This window comes from Electrona antarctica (assembly GCF_951216825.1).
Source record: "Electrona antarctica genome assembly, chromosome: 4".
Classification (NCBI taxonomy): Eukaryota; Metazoa; Chordata; class Actinopteri; order Myctophiformes; family Myctophidae; genus Electrona; species Electrona antarctica.
Window position 1 is genome coordinate 16401235 of NC_136809.1, and position 22074 is coordinate 16423308.

General features: G+C 42.6%; 1 protein-coding gene across 3 annotated transcripts in view; it reads left to right on the plus strand.

Moving 5' to 3' along the window:
* Positions 1 to 22074, plus strand: part of tmod1 (tropomodulin 1) — a 37994-nt gene that overhangs the window by 13609 nt on the left and 2311 nt on the right. For 2 of the 3 annotated variants that reach the window (XM_079499770.1, XM_079499771.1), the window contains 8 exons: positions 447 to 603; positions 5961 to 6077; positions 9261 to 9350; positions 13559 to 13689; positions 16129 to 16236; positions 17512 to 17655; positions 18669 to 18813; positions 21603 to 21708. In XM_079499770.1, coding sequence (XP_079355896.1) covers positions 447 to 603; positions 5961 to 6077; positions 9261 to 9350; positions 13559 to 13689; positions 16129 to 16236; positions 17512 to 17655; positions 18669 to 18813; positions 21603 to 21708 — 998 coding nt within the window. The remainder of the gene's footprint in view (positions 1 to 446; positions 604 to 5960; positions 6078 to 9260; positions 9351 to 13558; positions 13690 to 16128; positions 16237 to 17511; positions 17656 to 18668; positions 18814 to 21602; positions 21709 to 22074) is intronic. The other variant, XM_079499772.1, reaches the window with a different exon arrangement.

Sequence of the window (22074 nt, forward strand, 5' to 3'; positions counted from 1 at the left end):
TTAGTAGTGCCCAGGATTACATCAGAATCTGATTAGACAATTGACACAATTGAGTGAAAACAAAAGTGTTACAAAAAGAGTGGGGAAAGAAGTAGAACACAACCTTGGGGTGAGCCAGTGGATGGTCTTAACCTCTGGGTTCTATTTGTGAGGAAATCAAGAACCCAACTAATAATACCTGCATGAGTCTAAGCCAAAGTTGTTAACTAATATTTTTCAACTAGTATGTGTGGCTGAATGCTGATGAGAAGTCAACAAAAAGCAGCCTAGCATGTTTCATGCTGACTTCCAGATGTTTATATAGAAGGTTCAATAAGGTGATGGCAGTATCGGACACCCCTCTCTTGCCCTGTAACTACACTACTACCGTGTTTATTGTATCTGCTGCCTAAATTATGAATTGCTAACAAACAATATGTTGTTTTTCTTTGCTCATCCAACGGTAGAATGCATTGTTGCCAGCGGGCATGAGACAGAAGGACCAGACCAAGAAGTCTCCTACCGGAATGTTCCAGAGAGACAACCTGCTGGCTCACCTGGAGAAACAAGCCAAAGAGCATCCTGACAAAGAAGATCTGGTGCCCTTTACTGGAGAGAAGAGAGGTTTTTGATTCAATACTTTATTAACAGTTTGCCAAAAGGTACAGAGTTACAGTTATACAATAATGCTAAAAGCATTGCACAAAAAAGCCCTGGGGGCTTGTTTCCATTGTGGTCCAATGTATCGAATTTATCAAGACATAGACATATGTACCGGTATGTGAAAACTGTTGGGGGTAGGAGGGAATGAAGAAAGAAAGAAAGAAAGAAAGAAAGAAAGAAAGAAAGAAAGAAAGAGAAAGAAAGAAACAAAATGGTGAAAGTAGAAGTAAAGAGGGCTCACGGGTGGCACAGGGTCCTGCCCACCACCGTGGATAGTATACTAAGGGCTCCATTTTCGTCTCCGCCATTACCCGTGACGCGGCCCGCAAGTCAGCCGCTGCCCGAAAATTACGAGTATAGGAGCTTGCTCTGTCCCTTAATGGTATTTTGGTCCAGCGTCACCTGCTATCTATTATGCTGACACCGGTATTTGCGCCTAGAGGTGTGTGGCACACTTTCCCCTAAATTACTATTTTGGTCACACACATTTGGTAAGGCGCATAGTGGAGTTTAAAAGCACCCGTAAAGCCTTAATGCCAAATTAGTTTGGTATAGCGGCACGCACTGCGTCTGTGCGCCTGCAATGGAGATGTCCGCGGAGTCAGGCTGCATCATCTCTCCTTATTCTCCTACGCATCTCTTTGAAATTTTCTTATAATCAGCAGAAGTGAGTGCCTGCCGGCCACTTCCTTGTGTCCATTGTGTTTATATAATTATATAGTCAAAGAAGTTATTTGGCTTCTGCCAGGCATTGTGCGGCGTGCGCGATTCCATTTGCTCGTTCAGTTTCATCACCCCATAGCGCAACGAATGGGGTTTAATCCGTTTTACCGAACTTTTCAAATGAGACTTCAAGGCAGCAACTCATCACTCTTCCATGGGCTATAGACCGTAAGGCTATGAAGCGATATAGCACTGGGCATGACGGGCAACGGATAAGGGATCTCTTAAAGGCAATGGCATGTGGCACGGTGATTGGTTTAATTATCGTAACGCCAAAACCACACCTATGCATAATGTAATGGGTAACGGAGGTGTTTTAGGGATATAGACAGGTAACCAAAATACCAACTTTAGTGGGGGAACACCCCTTCCCCACTGCTAAATCCCCAAATAGAATATTCAGAAAGAAAATGGAGCCCAATGGGTTTGAATCGTCCACGGTGCCTCTGGCTTGGCTGGGTATCCTTACAAGCACATATTGTCGTGTTTGCAGGAGGGCGATCCAATGCACATGGTGGGGTGTGATGAAGGGTGACAGATACCAGGCATCTCTGGTTGAAACCCTAGAAGCTCTGTCTGCTGTGATCCCAAAATGTCCATGGTTCCCCAAGTCCAGCACTGATTTTGGGGGATCCCCGGATGATTAGCTTAATAATGTGCGACATTGGTTTCTCAACAAATAAATCAATATACACTATACTAGGTAAGTGTATACTGTATACTTTTAAAGGGACAATTGAATGACTTTAGGACCCAAATATTACATAAGAAATAGGTAAACATTATGAAAATAGCTCTTGTGAGCTTGTAGTTTGGCTATTTTCACAATGTTTATCTGTGGAACTGAGTCGAACTAAATTGTCAGGGTGGGGGGTCCCCGGTTCAAATATGATTATTTTGGGCGGTCAAGGTTCTTTATTATTTGTCTCCCGAGGAAGAAATTTGTCTTAGACAAAGGGCCCGCATAAGCGTAGCCCTTATGCCCATGTCGCCGCAGAGCAGCACCATGGTCGTGGCCTGAAAAGTTTGGAAACCCTGACATTAGACCAGTGGTTCTCAAACTTTTTGGCTGGCTCAATGTTTTGTGGTGTGGTATCAGGCCAGGTGTGTGGTACTTTTTTAGATAGATCTTACTGTAACAGGAAGATCCAGTAAAGAGTCAAGACTGACAGGAAAGAGGGAGAGAGAAGGGGAGAGACATGCAGCAAAGGTCGTCATTTTGTTCTTCTCGTTGTCTATCCTGTCTGTCTTTCACTCTCTGCTGGACTTTCTGTCTGTCTGCCTGCCTGCCTGCCTGTGTGGCATTATTTAGGCTGATGACAGGATGTAGCATGTTATGTTTGGCTGAACTTTAGGGGCAGACCCCACACACACACACACACACACACACACACACACGCGCGCGCGCGCGTGCGCACGCTCTAGTCAGTCAGACGCGGTGACGACAGGCCAGGGTTCTCCATGACATCATGTGATACCTCAAGGTTTCAGATGTTGCATAACAGTTGAAAACACACTTCATGAAGTCATTTCTGCGATCCTCCCTAACATTGTTTTTATTGTCAAATTATATTTAGTCATAGTTTGTACTTTGTAGTCATCCTAGCTTAATTGTCTCCACCAGGCCGAAGGCATGGGGAGAGAGTATGTTTTGCACTCCGTCCGTCCGTCCGTCCGTCCGTCCGTCCGTCCGTCTGTGAACAGCTAATCTCCGGCACCGTTAACCCGGTCGGTGCCAAATTTTGCACACACACTCCCTGGATGCCAACGATGAACCTCTGCCCCAAAATTTCCAGAACGGCCTGTTATAGCGCCACCAGGAGGCCGATTTGTGCAAAACAAGTTTTTGGACAGTACACCTACAGATTTTGTCCAAACATCACGAAAATTGGTACACAGTCTCTCTAGAGCCTTTCAGATTTCTCAGACTCCGTCCTGATTGGCTAGTGCTCAGTTGCTCAGAGTGCTCAGCTTCAAACAAAATGCTGCAAATCATGAACACATCGTGTGATTTCCATGAAATTGTGCACGCACATTCCCACTAGGCCGAGGAAGAAATGCCACATGAACATTTTCAACTCAGCCTCATGGTGGCGCTATAACTGGCCGAAAAGTCTTTTTACCTCTAACTGCACGGATCTGTGGATAACTTTGTATGCCAACTCCCTAGAGGCCAAGGAAAAACCTTTGCCTGGAATTCTTCACATCTGCTTTTTATAGCGCCACCAGGAGGCCGACATATGTAAAACACATTTTCTAATATTACTCCTTCAGATTTTATCAGACCCGACGCGCAGCCATTGTAAAATACCCGGTAAGCTGGGGCCTCGAGTGGCTTATTGCTTTTCTAAAACGGTTACAAACATATAGCAATATTAACCTAATGAAACTATTAAATTCACAAAAGTAGCTACACTTTGCGCCACTTCCTTGTTTTGCTCGGCAAGTAGGCTATGTGACGGGAGAATAGCGCTTGATGTCTTTACGGGGCTGCCTGGAGCCACACATTCACAGTCATATGAGCCGGGCGGTGCTTAGACGCCCGCACGGCATGGGTTTGTAAGGCAATAAAGCGCTCCCCTTCCCCAGTACAGCTACAGAGTTGCGGAATCAGCTGGGAATGATATAAAGTGATTGAAGGTGTGGGTTATCGGTGAAATTTACGACGGTCACGTGACGGTAACCAGCCAATCAGAAGTATTGGGACTAAGATTGGGGATTTAGCATTGGGGAAGGGGTGTTCCCCCACTAAAGTGGCTATTTTGGTCACCTGCCTAAACCCATGACCCGGAAACAATCCACAAAAAAAAGTTTACTTTACATAGCTAGCTTACATTGCGATCGTTTTAGTTTATACGATATATGATCCAAAAAGCGTTCATATTTTGCGGGAGAGACGGATGAGGAGCAGAAATGAAGCGCCAGTATATCGATCCGTTCAACACCACGGAGCGTGCCATGGAATTGGGAGAGACGAGTCATTCTTTCCGCCGCGCTAACGGCTAAGTCAATGGTAAGCTAACATGGGGACAGAGCGGAGCATACGGTAGCCGAAAGGCGAACTGACATTATCATTGAGGATGCGCTAAGACGTCCTCACACGTCGGATGTACGTGTCGATTGGGACCCCTAGGACGTGCTGACACGTCGGATGGACGGAAACGGTTAAGAGATCCATTATCCCTTGCCCGTTATGCCCAGTGCTATATTGCTTCATAGCCTTACGGCTATGCTCATAGCCCATGGAAGAGTGATGCGTTGCTGCCTTGAACAGCACTTGTGTCTGCTGAGAATAAGGACAGATTAAGCAGCATGACTCCGTGGACATCTCCATTGCTTTTAAACTCCACTATGCGCCTTCCCAAATGTGTGTGACCAAAATAACAATTTAGGGGAAAGCGTGCCAACACGCCCATGACCACACCTCTAGGCGCAAATACCGGTGTCGGCATAATGGATAGCGGGTGACGCTGGACCAAAATACCATTTAGGGACAGAGCAAGCTCCTATACTCGTAATTTTCGGGTCTACAAATGGAACAAAATGTACCCGTAATGGTCCATTTGGTTCCATTTGCACTCTCTTTGAGTTTATGGGTGTCCTTGAAATTAAAAGGTTTGAGAACCACTCATCTGGGAATAAATAAAAGATCAGACCCGTCTGAAGTGAGTGGTACTGTACTGTACTGTACTGTACTGTACTGTACTGTACTGTACTGTACTGTACTGTACTGTACTGTACTGTACTGTACTGTATTAGCCCTCCTCCGTGGCCTGTGTCTGTGTCTGTGTGTTAGGCTGTGAAACAGTGACCCTTGGTGGTGAACAATCTATAGCTATAACGCTATTTTCGTGCTCGGACACAGGGACACGACAGACCCAGCCACATACATAGCTGTCTATAGGAGTGGTTGCACCACTCAAAAATCCACTATGTGCAGCTACAAGTTAGTAAAATTATAATGTAAATAGTACAGTAGGTGTATAAAACGGTCGTGCAACATCAACTTTAGCAATCAGAATATGACAGTAAATGGAATCTCATCATGATAAATGGTATCGGAATGGTATAAGCTGCCGTACTCGCCGATACAAGCATTTTTGGTAGTATCGGTATACGGAACAACTCTATTATAGATTTAGACTACATATTGTCTGGGTTTGGATATCATTACAGTACATCTTGATATATTACAGGTGTTGTCGTCCCACTTTTAATGAGTTAAAAAAATTGTATTTAACTTTACAATACTTTCATTTTAACGTCTACTCTGGCTTTTGTGTGCACCCCGGACAGATTTTAAGTTTCTCTATTCAGTATTTAGATATTTGATATGTAAACCCATTGTAACGTCAAACTCTATTTTAACCATGTTAGACTCATTGAAAACACCTGTCCTTAATTGGTTCTGACTGATATTGTCCTTCTAATGCCTGAGATAACTGTGTTTTGCCAATTACTGTACATTTCTCATTTCATTATGCTGTATTTCATTTTTTTCACAGATTAGAAGGACAATATCAGTCTCCAGGAGTGGATGTAGCACTGTATGTGTGTGTAACTGTGTGTGTGTTTGTTTTCTTTTGTCATCGTAGGTAAAGCGTTTATACCAAAGAAGATGGTGGATCCCATCATGGAGAACGTGACTCTGGAGCCAGAGCTGGAGGAAGCCTTGGCAAACGCCAGCGATGCCGAGCTCTGTGACATCGCAGGTATGACACACACACACGCACACACAGATGCACATACAGTACATGCTAGCATGCATACACAGGTTTACACATACATGTGTACAGTGAGTACATTATCACCCTACATATATAATATAACACATGTGCAAACTGAACACCTGAATACCAGTCCTATAGGGCTTATCTTGGGCCACCCCTTAACCCTTATCCCTAAACTAATTTGCCATTTTTTACTATTTAAAAAAACCTTTTAAAATAGTTCAAATAGCCGATCTACAAGCTCTCGGTGTAGATCGGCTAGTTGAACTATTTTAAAATGTTTTTCAAAATAGTAAAAAATGGCAAATTAGTTTAGGGATAAGGGATAAGGGTGGCGTAAGATGGAGCCCCTAGTGTCAACTTCATTTTCTGCATTACACTCCATGTAACCTGCCCTTCTACCACTTGAGTCCTATATGCTTTGACTCCTGGCTACTTTGACTATATACTGCAACGAATATCCGGTCTACAATCTCAAAAACACGTTGGGGAGCATCATGTTGTGAGCTTATAGATCGGCTATTTTCGGTGAGTGAAATTAAAATAGGAGGAAACCCAGTAGCCCTAAGTAGGGACACCAATCAACCAAGTATATAGGGTTTAAGTGTTTGTTTAACCACTTAAATCCCAGCATCCGTATTGTGGGGAAACCTTCGTAGAAAATAGCCGATCGACGGACTGCCGACGACAAATTCAGCAAAAGCTTTCCCGGCAATAACAGAAAACGCACTCCCCTTCACCATATAGGGTTTAAGTGGTTAACATACTGTAATGATACATTTTCTTTATCCCCTCTTTCCACTAATCCACCTGTGAACTCACCTCAAGCACACATCGGCACATCAGAAGCATAACCTTCTCATCTCACCATCTTGTTGACGTGTTTCCCCCTAATATAAACTCTCCTGTCTCCTTTAGCACTCCATCCATCCTTCCTTCCTTCCTCCACCTTTCCCCCACCGCGTGACCCCACCGCCAACCACCCCCACCCCTCCTTCATTTCTCTCGCCATCCTCCCACTGTCTTCACCCCCATCTCCACCGGTGGACCTAGCTGTCTGCTAGCAGAGCTCCATCCAGGGTATAGAATGCAACGCCGTGTGCATTGGGCGGCATCCGTTGTTCTGTCATGTTCATGTTCTAAGCTTCAAAGCTGCAATCTCTAACTTTCTCTAACATTCAAAACTCCAGTCTCCAGTGGTGTAAAGTAACTAAGTACATTTATTTTTAAGTACTGTACTTGAGTACAATTTTGAGGTATTTGTAGTTTGTACTTTACTTGAGTAGTTCCAATTTCCAATACTTTTACTTCTACTCCACTAACATCTCAGATGCAAATGTTGTACTTTAGCTTAATTTTTTGATTTGGTTTATTATTACAAAACATACAGTAATCACCTCAGCCCTAGATACATTTCAGCCATTTGAAATACTGCATAATTAGTACTTTAAGTACATTTAGAGTATTTCTACATCGCAGAATTGCTACTTTTACTTAAGTAAAAACATTTGAGTACTGTCTTTTTCCACCACTACACTGCCAGTCCCCTCCTGCATGATGTATGCATGTATACTGCTCGGATTGTGTTTATGAGCTTTATGCTGTACTACTTGTTAGTAGATGTCCTACCAGAGTAGGGAGACCACCTTCAACCACTGCAGATGTACTAGTATATATATTGTATTAACATACTAGTGGTCCATGGATGTACTACTTATAATTGTATTAACATACTAGTGGTCCATGGATGTACTACTTATAATTGTATTAACATACAGGTGGTCCATGGCATAATTAACATTGTCCATGGGAAAATGCTGTAAATGTTTACAAATATATATTGTTTTTGTTAAATGTATCAAAAACATGTTTGAATAATAATGGCACATGAGTCCTTCAAAGTTAAGAAAAAACGAAATAATGAAATAATAACTGTAAAGGGCTTGATACGCTTGATACAGTTTTGTGCCGGTGTCACACCCTGGAAATAGTCCATTTAAAAACTCACAGCGCATCACAGCACAGCGTGATGTGAGCTTGTAGATGGGCAATTTTCGGTGCGCAATCTAGGCACACAACTAAGCCCAAGTACAGTATAAATATGGCTTCAAGATTATTCATTTTTAAATAATAATAAATAGGGACATGGGTGTGTTATGCCTTCTTGAGGATTGTTCTAAATATGATAGTGGTGCAGAGCTAAAAAAAAAAGAAAAAAGATTGAGAAACAGTGACTTATGTGTAGTAGGCGTGTCACAAGTGCCTGATCGCAACTATTCAAGCGAATGACTTTGCATAGTAGGCAGAATTGTTGAAGGTTGTAAAGGTGTGAGAGCCGCTGACTTATGTGATGCGTATGGTCGGTGGCAAAGCTTGATGAAGGAGACCAGGTCTTGGAGCATGCAAGTCATGTGAGTGGTCATTAATTCACTGTCCTCCTCGTGCCCACTGACAATGGCTTTTGGCAGCTTGCATGTTCTCCGGCTGTTTATGTCTTTTACAAACACATGGCGTTCTCATGCTCTCTGTCTCCCTGACACATGGACAGGGTGATAATTCTCTCTAAATAGGTTGTTTCACAGGCCGCTCTAATGTAGCTGCTGCCGCTTCCCTTAAAAGCCATATTGCCTCCCTAGTCCATACTGTTACTGCTCACTGCTGTCAGGTGAGACTGAGTGTGTCAGCACTTAATGGGCTCCCATCAAAGACTCACTCATCTGTTCTGTCCACTCGATGCAACATCCTGAGTGTTGGGTTGACCGGAGGCCCATTCTACAAATGCCTTCTAAATCAGTAGTAAATCACTTTTCTGTGCCAAGGACCCCCAAAATGTGTTTGGTACCCTAGCTTAGCCATACCTCCCAGAGTACAAAGAGTACAAGTACAAAAAGGAGGGGAAACTAATTTCCGCCATAGAGTCCCTCCATGCAGTGATCGATTAGTTTTCCCTCTGTTCCGTAAATTCCTCACTGTCATCTCTCTCTCTTGGTGTCTTTGTGTGTGTGTGTGTGTGTGTGTGTGTGTGTGTGTGTGTGTGTGTGTGTGTGTGTGTGTGTGTGTGTGTGTGTGTGTGTGTGTGTGTGTGTGTGTGTGTGTGTGTGTGTGTGTGTGTGTGTGTGTGTGTGTGTGTGTGTGTGTGTGTGTCCTCTCTCTGTCCGCGTGCAGCCATCCTGGGCATGCACACACTGATGAGCAACCAGCAGTACTACGAGGCTCTGGCCAGCAGCACCATAGTCAATAAGCAAGGACTCAACAGTAAGTCCAACACACACACACACAGAAATAATTATGTGTGTAACAGCCAGTTACAAAGTGCATAGAAGGCGAAACATTGTTACATACAGTATAGTTTGTAGGCCATTTGTAGGCCCATCACAACCAACTTGTGCACATGTTTTCTCGTTTTCATGTTTATGTTACTTACCGGTAGGTTTGAGTTCTTGACCACAGTGTTAAGAATGTAAATTTAATAGCATGTTATTTACAGTAGACTGATGCTAGGTTCTTGGTTTAGCACTAATATACATACACACATGTGTGTGTGTGTGTGTGTGTGTGTGTGTGTGTGTGTGTGTGTGTGTGTGTGTGTGTGTGTGTGTGTGTGTGTGTGTGTGTGTGTGTGTGTGTGTGTGTGTGTGTGTGTGTGTGTGACATGCGCACACACACACACACACACACACACACACACACACACACACACACACAACTATGGAATCCTGTGTATGGCTCATCTGTTTATCTGACTTACACCACGCTGTGGAAACTATAGCACTTTGCATTTACACACGCACGCACGCACGCGCGCACACACACACACACACAGTCACACACACACACACACACACACACAGTCACACACACACACACACACACACACACACACACACACACACACACACACACACACACACACACACACACACACACACACACACACACACACAGGCTTTGATGAGTCATGTGTTTATTCTATATGGTACGGTAGTTTATCCTATACGTTTTCCAAATGGTAACAGCAGAAGTTGCCCCTTTTCTGACTCGCCGTGAAAAGTGTGGACATCTCGCCACGAAGGTCCCCGAAAGTCCGGACATGTCGCCGAACATGTCGCCTGAAAGTCGGGACAGCTCGCCATGAGTCGGGAGACCTCGCTCATTGTGTGTGACAGAATAGAGAGGCAGAGAGAGAGCTAGAGTGGGAGTGAACAAGTTTTGTCATAGATAGTTGTAGTGTACTATTTCTACTGCCATGTGTTAATGTAACACAGCTCTGTATGCTATCATTTCACAAGGGAGTTTTAGTGAATATTCTACTGTTTACACCTTTATTAGTTTTACTAATATTCAATTGCATTAGAGAGAGAGAGAGAGAGAGAGAGAGAGAGGGAGGGGGAGGGGGAGGGGGAGAGAGGGAGGGAGGGAGGGAGGGGGGGAGGGGGGGAGAGGGAGGTGGGAGGTGTGATAGTTGTTTAGTACTTCTCAACAACTTCAGATCCATTATGAAAGCACTCCCCCAAAGAGGGGGAGGGACACTAGATGAACTGTCATTTGATTACCCTTTGAGCGCTACCCCAATGTAGGAATGTAATTATTTGCCGAAACACACATCATCATAATAATAATAATAATAATAGAAGAAGAAAAGTTGTCATAGCTGCATGTCCCGAATATATATATGTATATATCTATAAAGTGTGCGGTCCCTTCCTTTCCCTGGGGAAGTTCTCTTTGGCCTGCATTTATACCTTGCCTACCAGCACCTCCCCCACCTGGATGTGCATGTGAGAAGCTATCTGTTTATATATATATATATATATATATATATTGAACTTTTGAGCTTGAACATATTCTGCTACATTTGAATTTGAATCCTAGAAAGTACAGCAACTGTTTTGGACATATGAGGTTTCCACCCAGCATGTGATGAGTGTGTGTTGAGTGTTAAAATAACGACAAAGACAGCGGTGGCCGAACGGTTTGCGGAGCGGTCTTGTTATCGGAAGGTCGCCAGTTCGAATCCCCGGACCGCCACGTTAAAATTACCACCGTTGAAGTGCCCTTGAGCAAGGCATTGAACCCCTACCATGAAATGTTCTATGAACAGGGTCTGGCTGTAAAGAAGCATCTCGAGCTTAGTCCATTCACCCTGGGTAAACAAAGAACTTTGCTTTGCTTTGCTTTACAAATATTAAGTTTAAATTACTCTTTTGACTGTTGAACATGACTTCAGTTCAGCATTGCTTACTTAGACCATTGGTTCTCAAAGTGGGGTCCAGGGACCCCCAGGGGTCCTTGAAGGAGTTTCAGGCGGCTAAATGATAGATAGGAATCAAATGGACCCTTATGGGTCTGTAACTCAGAGAGTGTACAAATGGAACCAAATGGACCCTAACAGTAAATTGTTTTTACAATTTACAATTGAGGTCCCAGAGATAGAAATGCCATTAAATTGGGGCCCGTAGACTAATGCATGTCAAACTGGGGGTCTCTTATGGGGGTCCCTGGCATATATCTTTCAAATGGGGGTCCGTGGGCTAATACATGTCAATTTGGGGGTTCTTTTCTTGACTTGAAAAAGTTTGAGAACCACTGGTTTAGACACACACAGGGACTAGCCAGGGAGCCCATATTTATCCCATGAATTCTTACAATCGTTTAATGACTATGAGAAAATATTCGGAGTCTTAATTAATAAATGATAAGGGCAGGCTTTATTTGGCTACACAGAGAAAGGAATGTTGACAGATAACATGTTGTTGGAGGTGCTAAAACGTCTGTGTAATGTGGAGGAGGGATGGGAGCTTTCATTTCTTATTATTTAATAGATCGATTTTACATGTTCCTATTTTTTATGTTTTTATTATCGCTGATCTTTGCATATTCCGTTTATTTAAAAAGAATTAAGCACATATAAGCTTGTCGTATGAAATGTCTATCCATCCATCTGTCTTCAACCGCTTATTCAGAGTCGGGTTGCGAGGGAAACCTCCATCAGTGTCTGCCCAGGGATCTCCTTCCAGTGGGACGTGCAAGGACTTGGTGCAATAACCGCAATCCCGCCACACCGCGGTTGTGTAAGGCATACCACGGTATCGAGTTCATAACCGCGATTATAATTTTTTTATTTATATTTTTATCCCACAATTTTGTAACCCATTTTTCACCCGGTGCCAATTGCCTAAGCTGTAATCCTAGGCGCTACTCTCCCTATATATGCCAACCTGGGATACTTCCTTCAATGCATGAGGAGTGAGCAGGCAGCACTGTGCCACTTATATTATTATGACGATTATATATATATTATTATTTTTTTCTTTCCATTCAAAACTTTTTATTACCACAATAACAAAAAATCCATACCGCCCCAGTCCTGACTACGAGGACCTCCCTAGGGAGATGCTCGGTAGGCATCCTAACCAGATGCCCGAACCACCTAAGCTCAGCTGGCTCCTTTCCAAACAAAGAAGCAACACGTCTTAGAAAACTCATTTCGGCCACTTGTATCCACCACAACCTTGTATATTTCGGTCATGACCCACACTTCATGACCATAGATGAGAGTAGGGACCAAGATTGCTCAGTAGACAGAGAGCTTTGCCTTCTGGCTCAGCCCTCTTTCCGTCACAACAGTGCGACTGCAATACCGTCCCTGCCGCTCCGATTCTCAGGCTGATCTCCTTCTCCATCCTCTCCTCACTCGTGAACAAGACCTAGAGATACTTTACTCCTTCACCTGGGGCAAAGTCTCATTCCCTACTTGGACTGCACAATCCATCGGTTGAAATGTGCTATATAATAAATAATGAGCTGTGTTATTGTACATCTATAGGTGTGATCCAGTGTACTCAGTATAAACCTGTATTATTGTACATCTATAGGTGTGATCCAGTGTACTCAGTATAAACCTGTATTATTGTACATCTGTAGGTGTGATCCAGTGTACTCAGTATAAACCTGTATTATTGTACATCTATAGGTGTGATCCAGTGTACTCAGTATAAACCTGTATTATTGTACATCTGTAGGTGTGATCCAGTGTACTCAGTATAAACCTGTATTATTGTACATCTATAGGTGTGATCCAGTGTACTCAGTATAAACCTGTATTATTGTACATCTATAGGTGTGATCCAGTGTACTCAGTATAAACCTGTATTATTGTACATCTATAGGTGTGATCCAGTGTACTCAGTATAAACCTGTATTATTGTACATCTATAGGTGTGATCCAGTGTACTCAGTATAAACCTGTATTATTGTACATCTATAGGTGTGATCCAGTGTACTCAGTATAAACCTGTATTATTGTACATCTATAGGTGTGATCCAGTGTACTCGGTATAAACCTGTATTATTGTACATCTATAGGTGTGATCCAGTGTACTCGGTATAAACCTGTATTATTGTACATCTATAGGTGTGATCCAGTGTACTCAGTATAAACCTGTATTATTGTACATCTGTAGGTGTGATCCAGTGTACTCAGTATAAACCCGTTCCAGACGAGGAACCCAACTCCACAGACGTGGAGGAGACCCTGAGGAGAATAAAGAGGAACGACCCGGAGCTGGTGGAGGTCAACCTCAACAACATCAGAGTATGTTGGCAGTCTCTCTCTCTCTTTCTCTCTTTCTCTCTCTCTCTCTCTCTCTCTCTCTCTCTCTCTCTCTCTCTCTCTCACACACACACAAACACACAGAGTCCACTGCAGTGGCTTTGACCGCTCGGCCGCTCGGGCGTAGTGAAACGGAAATGGTGGACATTTTATTTTGAAGTTTCAGACGGTCTCAAGTTGAAACACCGCTATGAAGTTTCTGAACCAATCAGAGCGTCGCATCCCTTCAGGGGATGGGACGGTAGCTAGGGACGGGTAGCTATGCTACGCAGGACAGCGTGTGTATGTTTGTTTACAAATCAGATAGTCAGCCAGCTTTACCAGTTTACACTTAATGTGGCTTATTTCTACCCTATAATGTTTTCAGATACATTTTTAGCGTGATGATTAAGTTGAAACCGAGTAATACACTCTCTGGATGTTATCTTGAATGGGAATAAAAACGGAAGATGTCTGTAATCAGTAGCAGCTGTGCAGCCTGTGCTGGACGGATGCGGAGATATGGGGAATTAAACTGGTGAGCTTCATTTTTATTGGCTTTTATCGATGTTGGCCTCGACACGTCATCACGCAGCACGTTTTCGTTTTCAGGAAGTAATAATTTATGGACTTTTGATATAAAAACACACAAAAATGAGAATTTTCACATTTTTTTGGCATCCATTGTTAGGTATGCCCATATGATGACCATGGATATGGTCTAAAAGTGTGACTACACCTTTAAGACCTGAGGCTGATTCTACAAATGCCTTCTGGATCAGAAGTTCTCAAACCTTTTCATAATTCTTAACTTAATTAGTTTCAAGTTTATTTTTTAAAATGTTCAAACAAACAAGCTCGCTTCGTGCTGTGCTGTGAGCTTGTATATCTGCTATTTTTGAATTGTCAACACTAAACTCTAAAATGACATTGCAGGTTTTAATGGAGGTAGGCTATGGATATATACTGTTCTGTGGAGATTCTTTACTGTTTGTTGTGTTGTATGCTACTGTGTACTGTGCCTGTTCCATGTTGAACAGTCTGTTTGTTGTGTTGTATGCTACTGTGTACTGTGCCTGTTCCATGTTGAACAGTCTGTTTGTTGTGTTGTATGCTACTGTGTACTGTGCCTGTTCCATGTTGAACAGTCTGTTTGTTGTGTTGTATGCTACTGTGTACTGTGCCTGTTCCATGTTGAACAGTCTGTTTGTTGTGTTGTATGCTACTGTGTACTGTGCCTGTTCCATGTTGAACAGTCTGTTTGTTGTGTTGTATGCTACTGTGTACTGTGCCTGTTCCATGTTGAACAGTCTGTTTGTTGTGTTGTATGCTACTGTGTACTGTGCCTGTTCCATGTTGAACAGTCTGTTTGTTGTGTTGTATGCTACTGTGTACTGTGCCTGTTCCATGTTGAACAGTCTGTTTGTTGTGTTGTATGCTACTGTGTACTGTGCCTGTTCCATGTTGAACAGTCTGTTTGTTGTGTTGTATGCTACTGTGTACTGTGCCTGTTCCATGTTGAACAGTCTGTTTGTTGTGTTGTATGCTAGTGTACTGTGCCTGTTCCATGTTGAACAGTCTGAGAAAGCAAACACCCCTCTCGGACAGTCTAATCGAATTCAAAGACTACTAATGGTGATCTGGAACCAATTAGAATTGAACCCTTAATGTCCACAAGTTCACAACACCAGAGGGAGTTCAACAAACCACATGCAACCCAAATTCGGCTCAAACAAGGGATTAAAATAATTTTGCTCCTATCATGCCACTAAAATTTGGAACGCCCTACCAACAGCCATTAAGAAATGTGAATCCCTAGACTGCTTCACAACCACTCTCAAAGAGCACATACGGAAGGTTGCAATTCGAAACTGGCCCCCTTTTCCCCCCATTCTGTACATGTTTTTATCCTTTTTACTTCTATATGATTGAAAATGGAGGACCCTTATGTAAACAAGACTTAGTGCTTTTTCTGGTTTCAATCCTCGTAGCAGTTTTGTATTGACCTGTACCTTTCGCTTGAACTGTACCCATTCTACTAACTAACATTATAGAGAAAATGTCCTTAGTTTTAGTCTTTCTCAATATTGTCATACAAAAGCCTAATATTTGGGGGTAAATAGGAAATCTGATCTTCCAATATTTTTTAGCTATGACATTTTTAAGCCCCATTGTGAAAATTGACAAAACATTTCAAAAATAGCAAACAATGCGACACGTTGTGTTTTGTTTTGGCCATATTACAAATAAAATGAATAAAAAAACGTAATCTAATCCCCAGAAAACCTAAAATAAAATAAACTAGCAAACACATTAATTAAAACACACTACCGATATTGAAAACAAAGTAAGCTACAAAAAAAATATATAATAATTAGTAATGCAATTCTAATGACCTTGATTGAGAGCTGTGAGAGTTTGACAGTGTGTTTGGGTCTATAGAACATCCCTGTCCCCATGCTGAAGGAGTATGCGGCAGCGCTGGCTGACAACACAGTGGTGGAGAGGTTCAGCATCGTCGGGACCCGGAGCAATGACCCCATCGCCTTTGTAAGTCACAGCTCCAATATTGCTCTTTGTTGGACGCTATATACATATTGTGGCTGTAGGGCAGAAATCTTGTTTGTGTTTTTATGTAATTAATGCCCTACTTGATAAAAAGTATCAGATATAGAATCTCGAAACAATAATCTCTAATAGTAATGTTTTGAGCTTGTAGATCTGCCTGAGATTGGGGGGGGGGGGGGGGGGGGGGGGTGTTAGGGAGGTGTAATCCTGTGAGCTTGGGCCCAATGGTGAGGATATTGTAAGTGGGCCCCTGAAATAATTGCCAAAACACTAAGATGTATTCCATGTAGTTTTGTCATATCATTATTTCATGGGAGTAATGGGTGTAAGTCTGACTTCAGGGTGACACCTTTCATATTTTTTGCTGTAAAAGTAAAGAATTATCCAGAGATAGGTACGAGATAGGAACGCATATTACCAGAGTGTGTTGTGTCAGTGTAGTAATAAATAATGTCTTTGAAGGGAGAGAAGTGTGCAACCTTGAATAGTTTAATTTAGTAGAATTTAAGTGTGCCAGAAGGCTCTGAAGATAAACTCTTAGGGATCTCTCATGAAAGAAAGAATGACATTTCAGCTCCCTGCAGTAAAACAGTAGCTTTCTACTGTATGACGAGGTGTTTAACACAACACACGGCAAAGTAAAGAAGATTAGACGAGGTTCAGAATTTCATTAACAAAGGAGAGATATAGTGATTGTGGTACTGGCTGAGGACACACCATACGAACAGATGTCTGCTGCCATGTGTGTAGACAGGAGTCTGCATGCCTACCTCCCATCCAAAGTGGACTTTATTAACCCATTTAGACCTACGTTCGATTCTACAAATGTCTTCAAAATCCTGACAGTATTCCTGAAAAACCTGTGTTTCTATGTCAGTGGTTCTCAAACATTTTCATGTCAAGGACTCCCAAAAATATATGTAATTGCCCGCCGAGCCCCATCTGAAAATATGTTGTTCCAGGGACCCCCCAGAAGCAAAGATTTGAGTTAAAAACGTTCGCTCTGAAAGAATATATTCAAACATTTGGGCCACATTTTCACGATTTAAAAAAAATAGCAGACCTACAGGCTCGTAGCGCGGCACTCGGTGCCGCGCTATGAGCTTGTAGATCTGCTATTTTTCAATAGCTAAAGTATAACATAATGCTTACAAACACCAAACGGGGTTCCCACCCAGAATGGGTTAATGGTATGATATTGAGGAGTTTGATGTAAGCCGTGTGCCATTCAGATGATGTGTGTCCTTCCTCATGCAGACCTTGGCTCAGATGTTAAAGGTGAACATGACACTCAAGTGCCTGAACGTGGAGTCCAACTTCATCACAGGGACAGGAATACTGGCCCTCATACAGTCGCTGCAGTCCAACACCACACTGCTGGAGCTCAAGATAGACAACCAGGTACGCACGCACGCGCACACGCACACGCACACGCACACGCGCACGCACGCACACACACACACACACACACTAGTGAGTCAGTTACTGTACACAGGCAATCTTAGACACTTCAGTTTAATGTTCTTGGATTGCACCAGATACTGTAACTGCGTGCCATATTGCACATATATATATTTATAAGGCTCTGACTCAGTGTTTGCTCATTAATGTAACAAGCTGAATGATTCATAGAAATGGATTACACGCACGCACGCACGCACGCACGCACGCACGCACGCACGCACGCACACACACACACACACACACACACACACCACATTGCCCCCTCCTCTCTCTCTCAGTCGTCTCAGCTTTTGTGCTTTTTCTCTTCCCCTATCTACCTTACTGCCTCCCTCTGTCTCTGTTGGATTTAGAAGACATTTTGTTGAGCCTGCCTCAGGTCTATGGGTTAAGCAGTCACACTGCCAGGTGTGACTGTGACTACTACACACCTAAACGAGTCCCCACAAACATTCAGGGAGAGACAGACTCTGTGATGACAGCTCTAGTATCTGGCTCTTATCTTATTTGTTTCCTTGTGGCTATATCTACCACATACACCAAGGCATGGCATATTGGGGCTACTTCATGGAAATAAAGTTTACTTTTCGACCTGAAACCTAGGCTGGGGGTCGTCTGTCCAACAGTTAGAGCCTGTTCCCTATGTATTTAGAACGGAACCTCAAAGTGAATGACACTGTTCTTCCTGTGTTTCTCTTCTTCTCTGACCAATGACCCTCTCCCTGTTGGTCCTTTTCTTGTCCATCTTGTGTGTACACTCTTCTCTTCCTCTCTTTCATTCGCACTTTCTGACTCCTTTTCCTTACTTCTCTTTCTTCTTCACATCTGCCTGTTTTATCTCCACTTTTCACCAACTTTCACCACTTTCTTTCTTTCTTTCTTTCTTTCTTTCATTCTTTTGTTTGTTCGTCGTTCCTTCCTTTCCGTTTCTCTTCTCCTCTGCGTCCGTGCAGAGCCAGCCGTTGGGGAACCATGTGGAGATGGAGATAGCAAACATGTTGGAAAAGAACACCACACTGTTAAAGTTTGGCTACCACTTCACCCAGCAGGGACCCCGCCTACGTAGCTCCAATGCCATGATGAACAACAACGACCTGGGTGGGTCACACACACACACACACACACACACACTCACTCACTCACTCACTCACTCACTCACTCACTCACTCACTCACTCACTCACTCACTCACTCACTCACTCACTCACACAGCGCGTTTTGAGCTAGTGGTGAATTGTTTTATGTTGAGCTAGTCTATGATAACATTTGGGTTAATTCGTGGTAAATCATCATCTTTGATGTACTCTGTGGTATTAGTAGTTAGACCCTACACACGTGCAAAGACTCTACGATGATTTAAGCTGTGTATATATATATAAAGCTGACAAATGTTTTTTTTCTTGCAATGCGCAGTTGAGAGCGCCAGGAAAGATAAGATGGACATGATTTAGAATCATCAAATGAGATGGATTCAAACTACAGTGTCAAAAGTACAGTGCATGGCACTCCTCTGAGCTCACCGACACATGCAGTGGTGGAGGAAGCACTCTTACTTAATAAAAGTAGCAATACCACAGTGTAAAAAATACTTTCTTACAGTAACAGTCCTGTTTTTGCCTAAGGCATAGTACAAAATAATTAACATCAAAAATGTTATATAATTAAAGTAGCAATTAGTAAAATAACTCATTATACAGAATGACACTTAAGCTCTATTTTGTCGAATATAGCCTACAAGCTCACAATTTGTCACATCACGACCTTTAGTATAGGCTAAATTTGAAAGGTTTTTGATTAATGCAAAGTAAAAAAGTACTGTGAGATGTAGTATCAAGACTTGGAAATACTCAAGTAAAGTGTTGCACAAGTACAATTGTTACTATTACACCACTGCACACCTCCGTGCGTGCAGCAGTAAACAGTGCGAGGAGTTGTATTACGTTCAGAGGGGTTTGAGTTGTACTGCTCTTGGCAGTGCTTATCGGTGGTAACTCTTTATCTCTGTATATGGTTGTGCTGTAATCAGCCTCCAACTCAGAGGAATCAGAGTGATGTCATTGGCCCGGTAACTCAGCACGGCTGGAAAGCCCCCAGCCAATCAAAACAACGGCTTCCTGGGCCGTGACATCAGCACTAAGAACGGACCATGGGGACCTGTGGGAGAGTGTGCTAGCTAGAACACTGTTTCCCAAACAGTGCGTCGGGACCTATTTGTGGGTCGTGGGCCCATTTTTATAACCTGGCTCTGCCAGATTGAAGAAGCTTGCTTCACAATACCGCCCCCATCTGGTGGAGTCAGGTTACCATTTTTATGGGTCACTAGAAAATATCCTTTTATTGTGTTGTTTTTCACTCCCAGTTCACTCTGGAGTTTTCACCTTAACACAAGGCATGGACTTAAAAGAGGCAAAATTATTAATTAATTATTACCTGGCAGTTAATGTGCAAGATTGTTTTCTCACTCAACAGTAAAAAATAAAGAAAAAAGAAAAACAACATACAGTATATCAGGGGTGCCCACATATTTATGACGTGAGATCTACTTTCAAAACGACGAGCTCAACAAGATCTACCCACTTAGATAGAATTATGACAGGCAGTTTCTGCTGTCAAATGACCCCCCAGTATTTAACGTAAACGCCCAATGCATTCTCAATGGCAATAGCACAAACTTTGGCATGCTACTATAGTCCTACATGCTTACACCTAGAAACCCCATTCAAACCTATTTAGGTTCAAAATCACTTTTACCTAGAAACTCCATTCACACATTTTATAATTCAGCTTACTGTGGAGACACATGCTGGAACTTTTTACTTTGAAATGATTTGTAGTTTCAGAGTTATTTAACTTAAACTCCAAATGCATTCTCAATGGCAATATAGCACAAACTTTGGCATGCTGCTAGTCCTACATACTTACACCTAGAAACCCCATTCAAACCTATTTAGGTTCATCCTACGGTGGACATGTTTGCCTGAAAAGAAATCTTTGAAATGTTTAATAGTTTTAGAAGTATAGTGCTTTCAAATTTGAGAAATTCACAATGGGGCTCAATGGCAGACTGTGGCACGTCAAAAAATCACTTTCACCTAGAAACTCCATTCACACATTTTATAATTCAGCTTACTGTGGAGACACATGCTGGAACTTTTTACTTTTAAATGATTTGTAGTTTCTGAGTTATTTAACTTAAACGCCCAATGCATTCTCAATGGCAATATAGCACAAACTTTGGCATGCTACTAGTCCTACAGTATATGTATACATAAGTGTATACAGGGCATCTATCTGCACATTTCTACGGTTACAATTTAATTACTTTTAATACCTTTTTAGTACCAAATTGGGCAAGCTTGTGAGGTTGTAGTTCGGCTATTTTCACAATATTTATCAGTTGAACAGAGTCAAACTTAATGTAATGCCTCAATTCCTACAATTCCAAGTGCTTGTCAAGGTGGGTGTCCCGGTGTCCCCAGTCCAAATATGATTATTTTGGGGGTCACAGACTGTAAAGGTTAACCAATGACTTAGAGAATGACAGTATTAGAAGAGCCCATTCATGGCTGTATTCATCACCGTTTGACAGCCCTCTCTAGGCTCTTGCCAAAGTAGGAGAGCATGTGGGGACAAGTGTGTGCCAACGAAAACAACTTGGATGACCCACTGCTCTTGTGGCAAATCGCCCTTCTAGAAAAAACACGTAACATGACTCTGACTCACTGTCAATTGATTAATTAGTGCCTGCGGTGTGTACTCATGGTGCATTGGATCATGTTTACAGAAGGTGATGTATTTAACTATGAGCTATTTTTATCCAGAGTGTACACTTATTTATGGTTGTTGACTTTATTTGTCAATTCGTTGTCCCCCTGTCATCTCTTATAGCCCGGGTAATTAGATCAGAAGTGGACTCTGATGGTTCCTTCACTCTCACCCTGTCGGTTCCTGATTTGGAGCGGGCCTTTGGCAAGAAGTTTAAGTCCAAGACTAAGTAAAACAACAACGCCACAGGCGCACCAGCCTTTTAGACCTCTGCAAATATCTCCTGCTTCTGAACTCCAGCCTCTGTGATCTTCTGCTGCTACAGAACATTCATCTGTCTCTTTTCTTTTGTTTTAGTTTGTCTGCCTGAGTTCTGCTCTGCAAGAATCTCTTTCTGCTGTTTGTTCTTCAGCTCTGGGTTGTGTGAAGCTCTAGATTATGACATCTGCACTGCAGTGCTCCTTCTGACTGTGTTTGTGTTGTTTCTTTGCGTCTGGTTATCATGCAGACTTGCTCTTTGGTATTTTCTGCTCCACAAGGCTAGGGGCACTTGTTTTTTTTCTTATCCTCTATCCTTTTTTTTCTCCATTTCCAA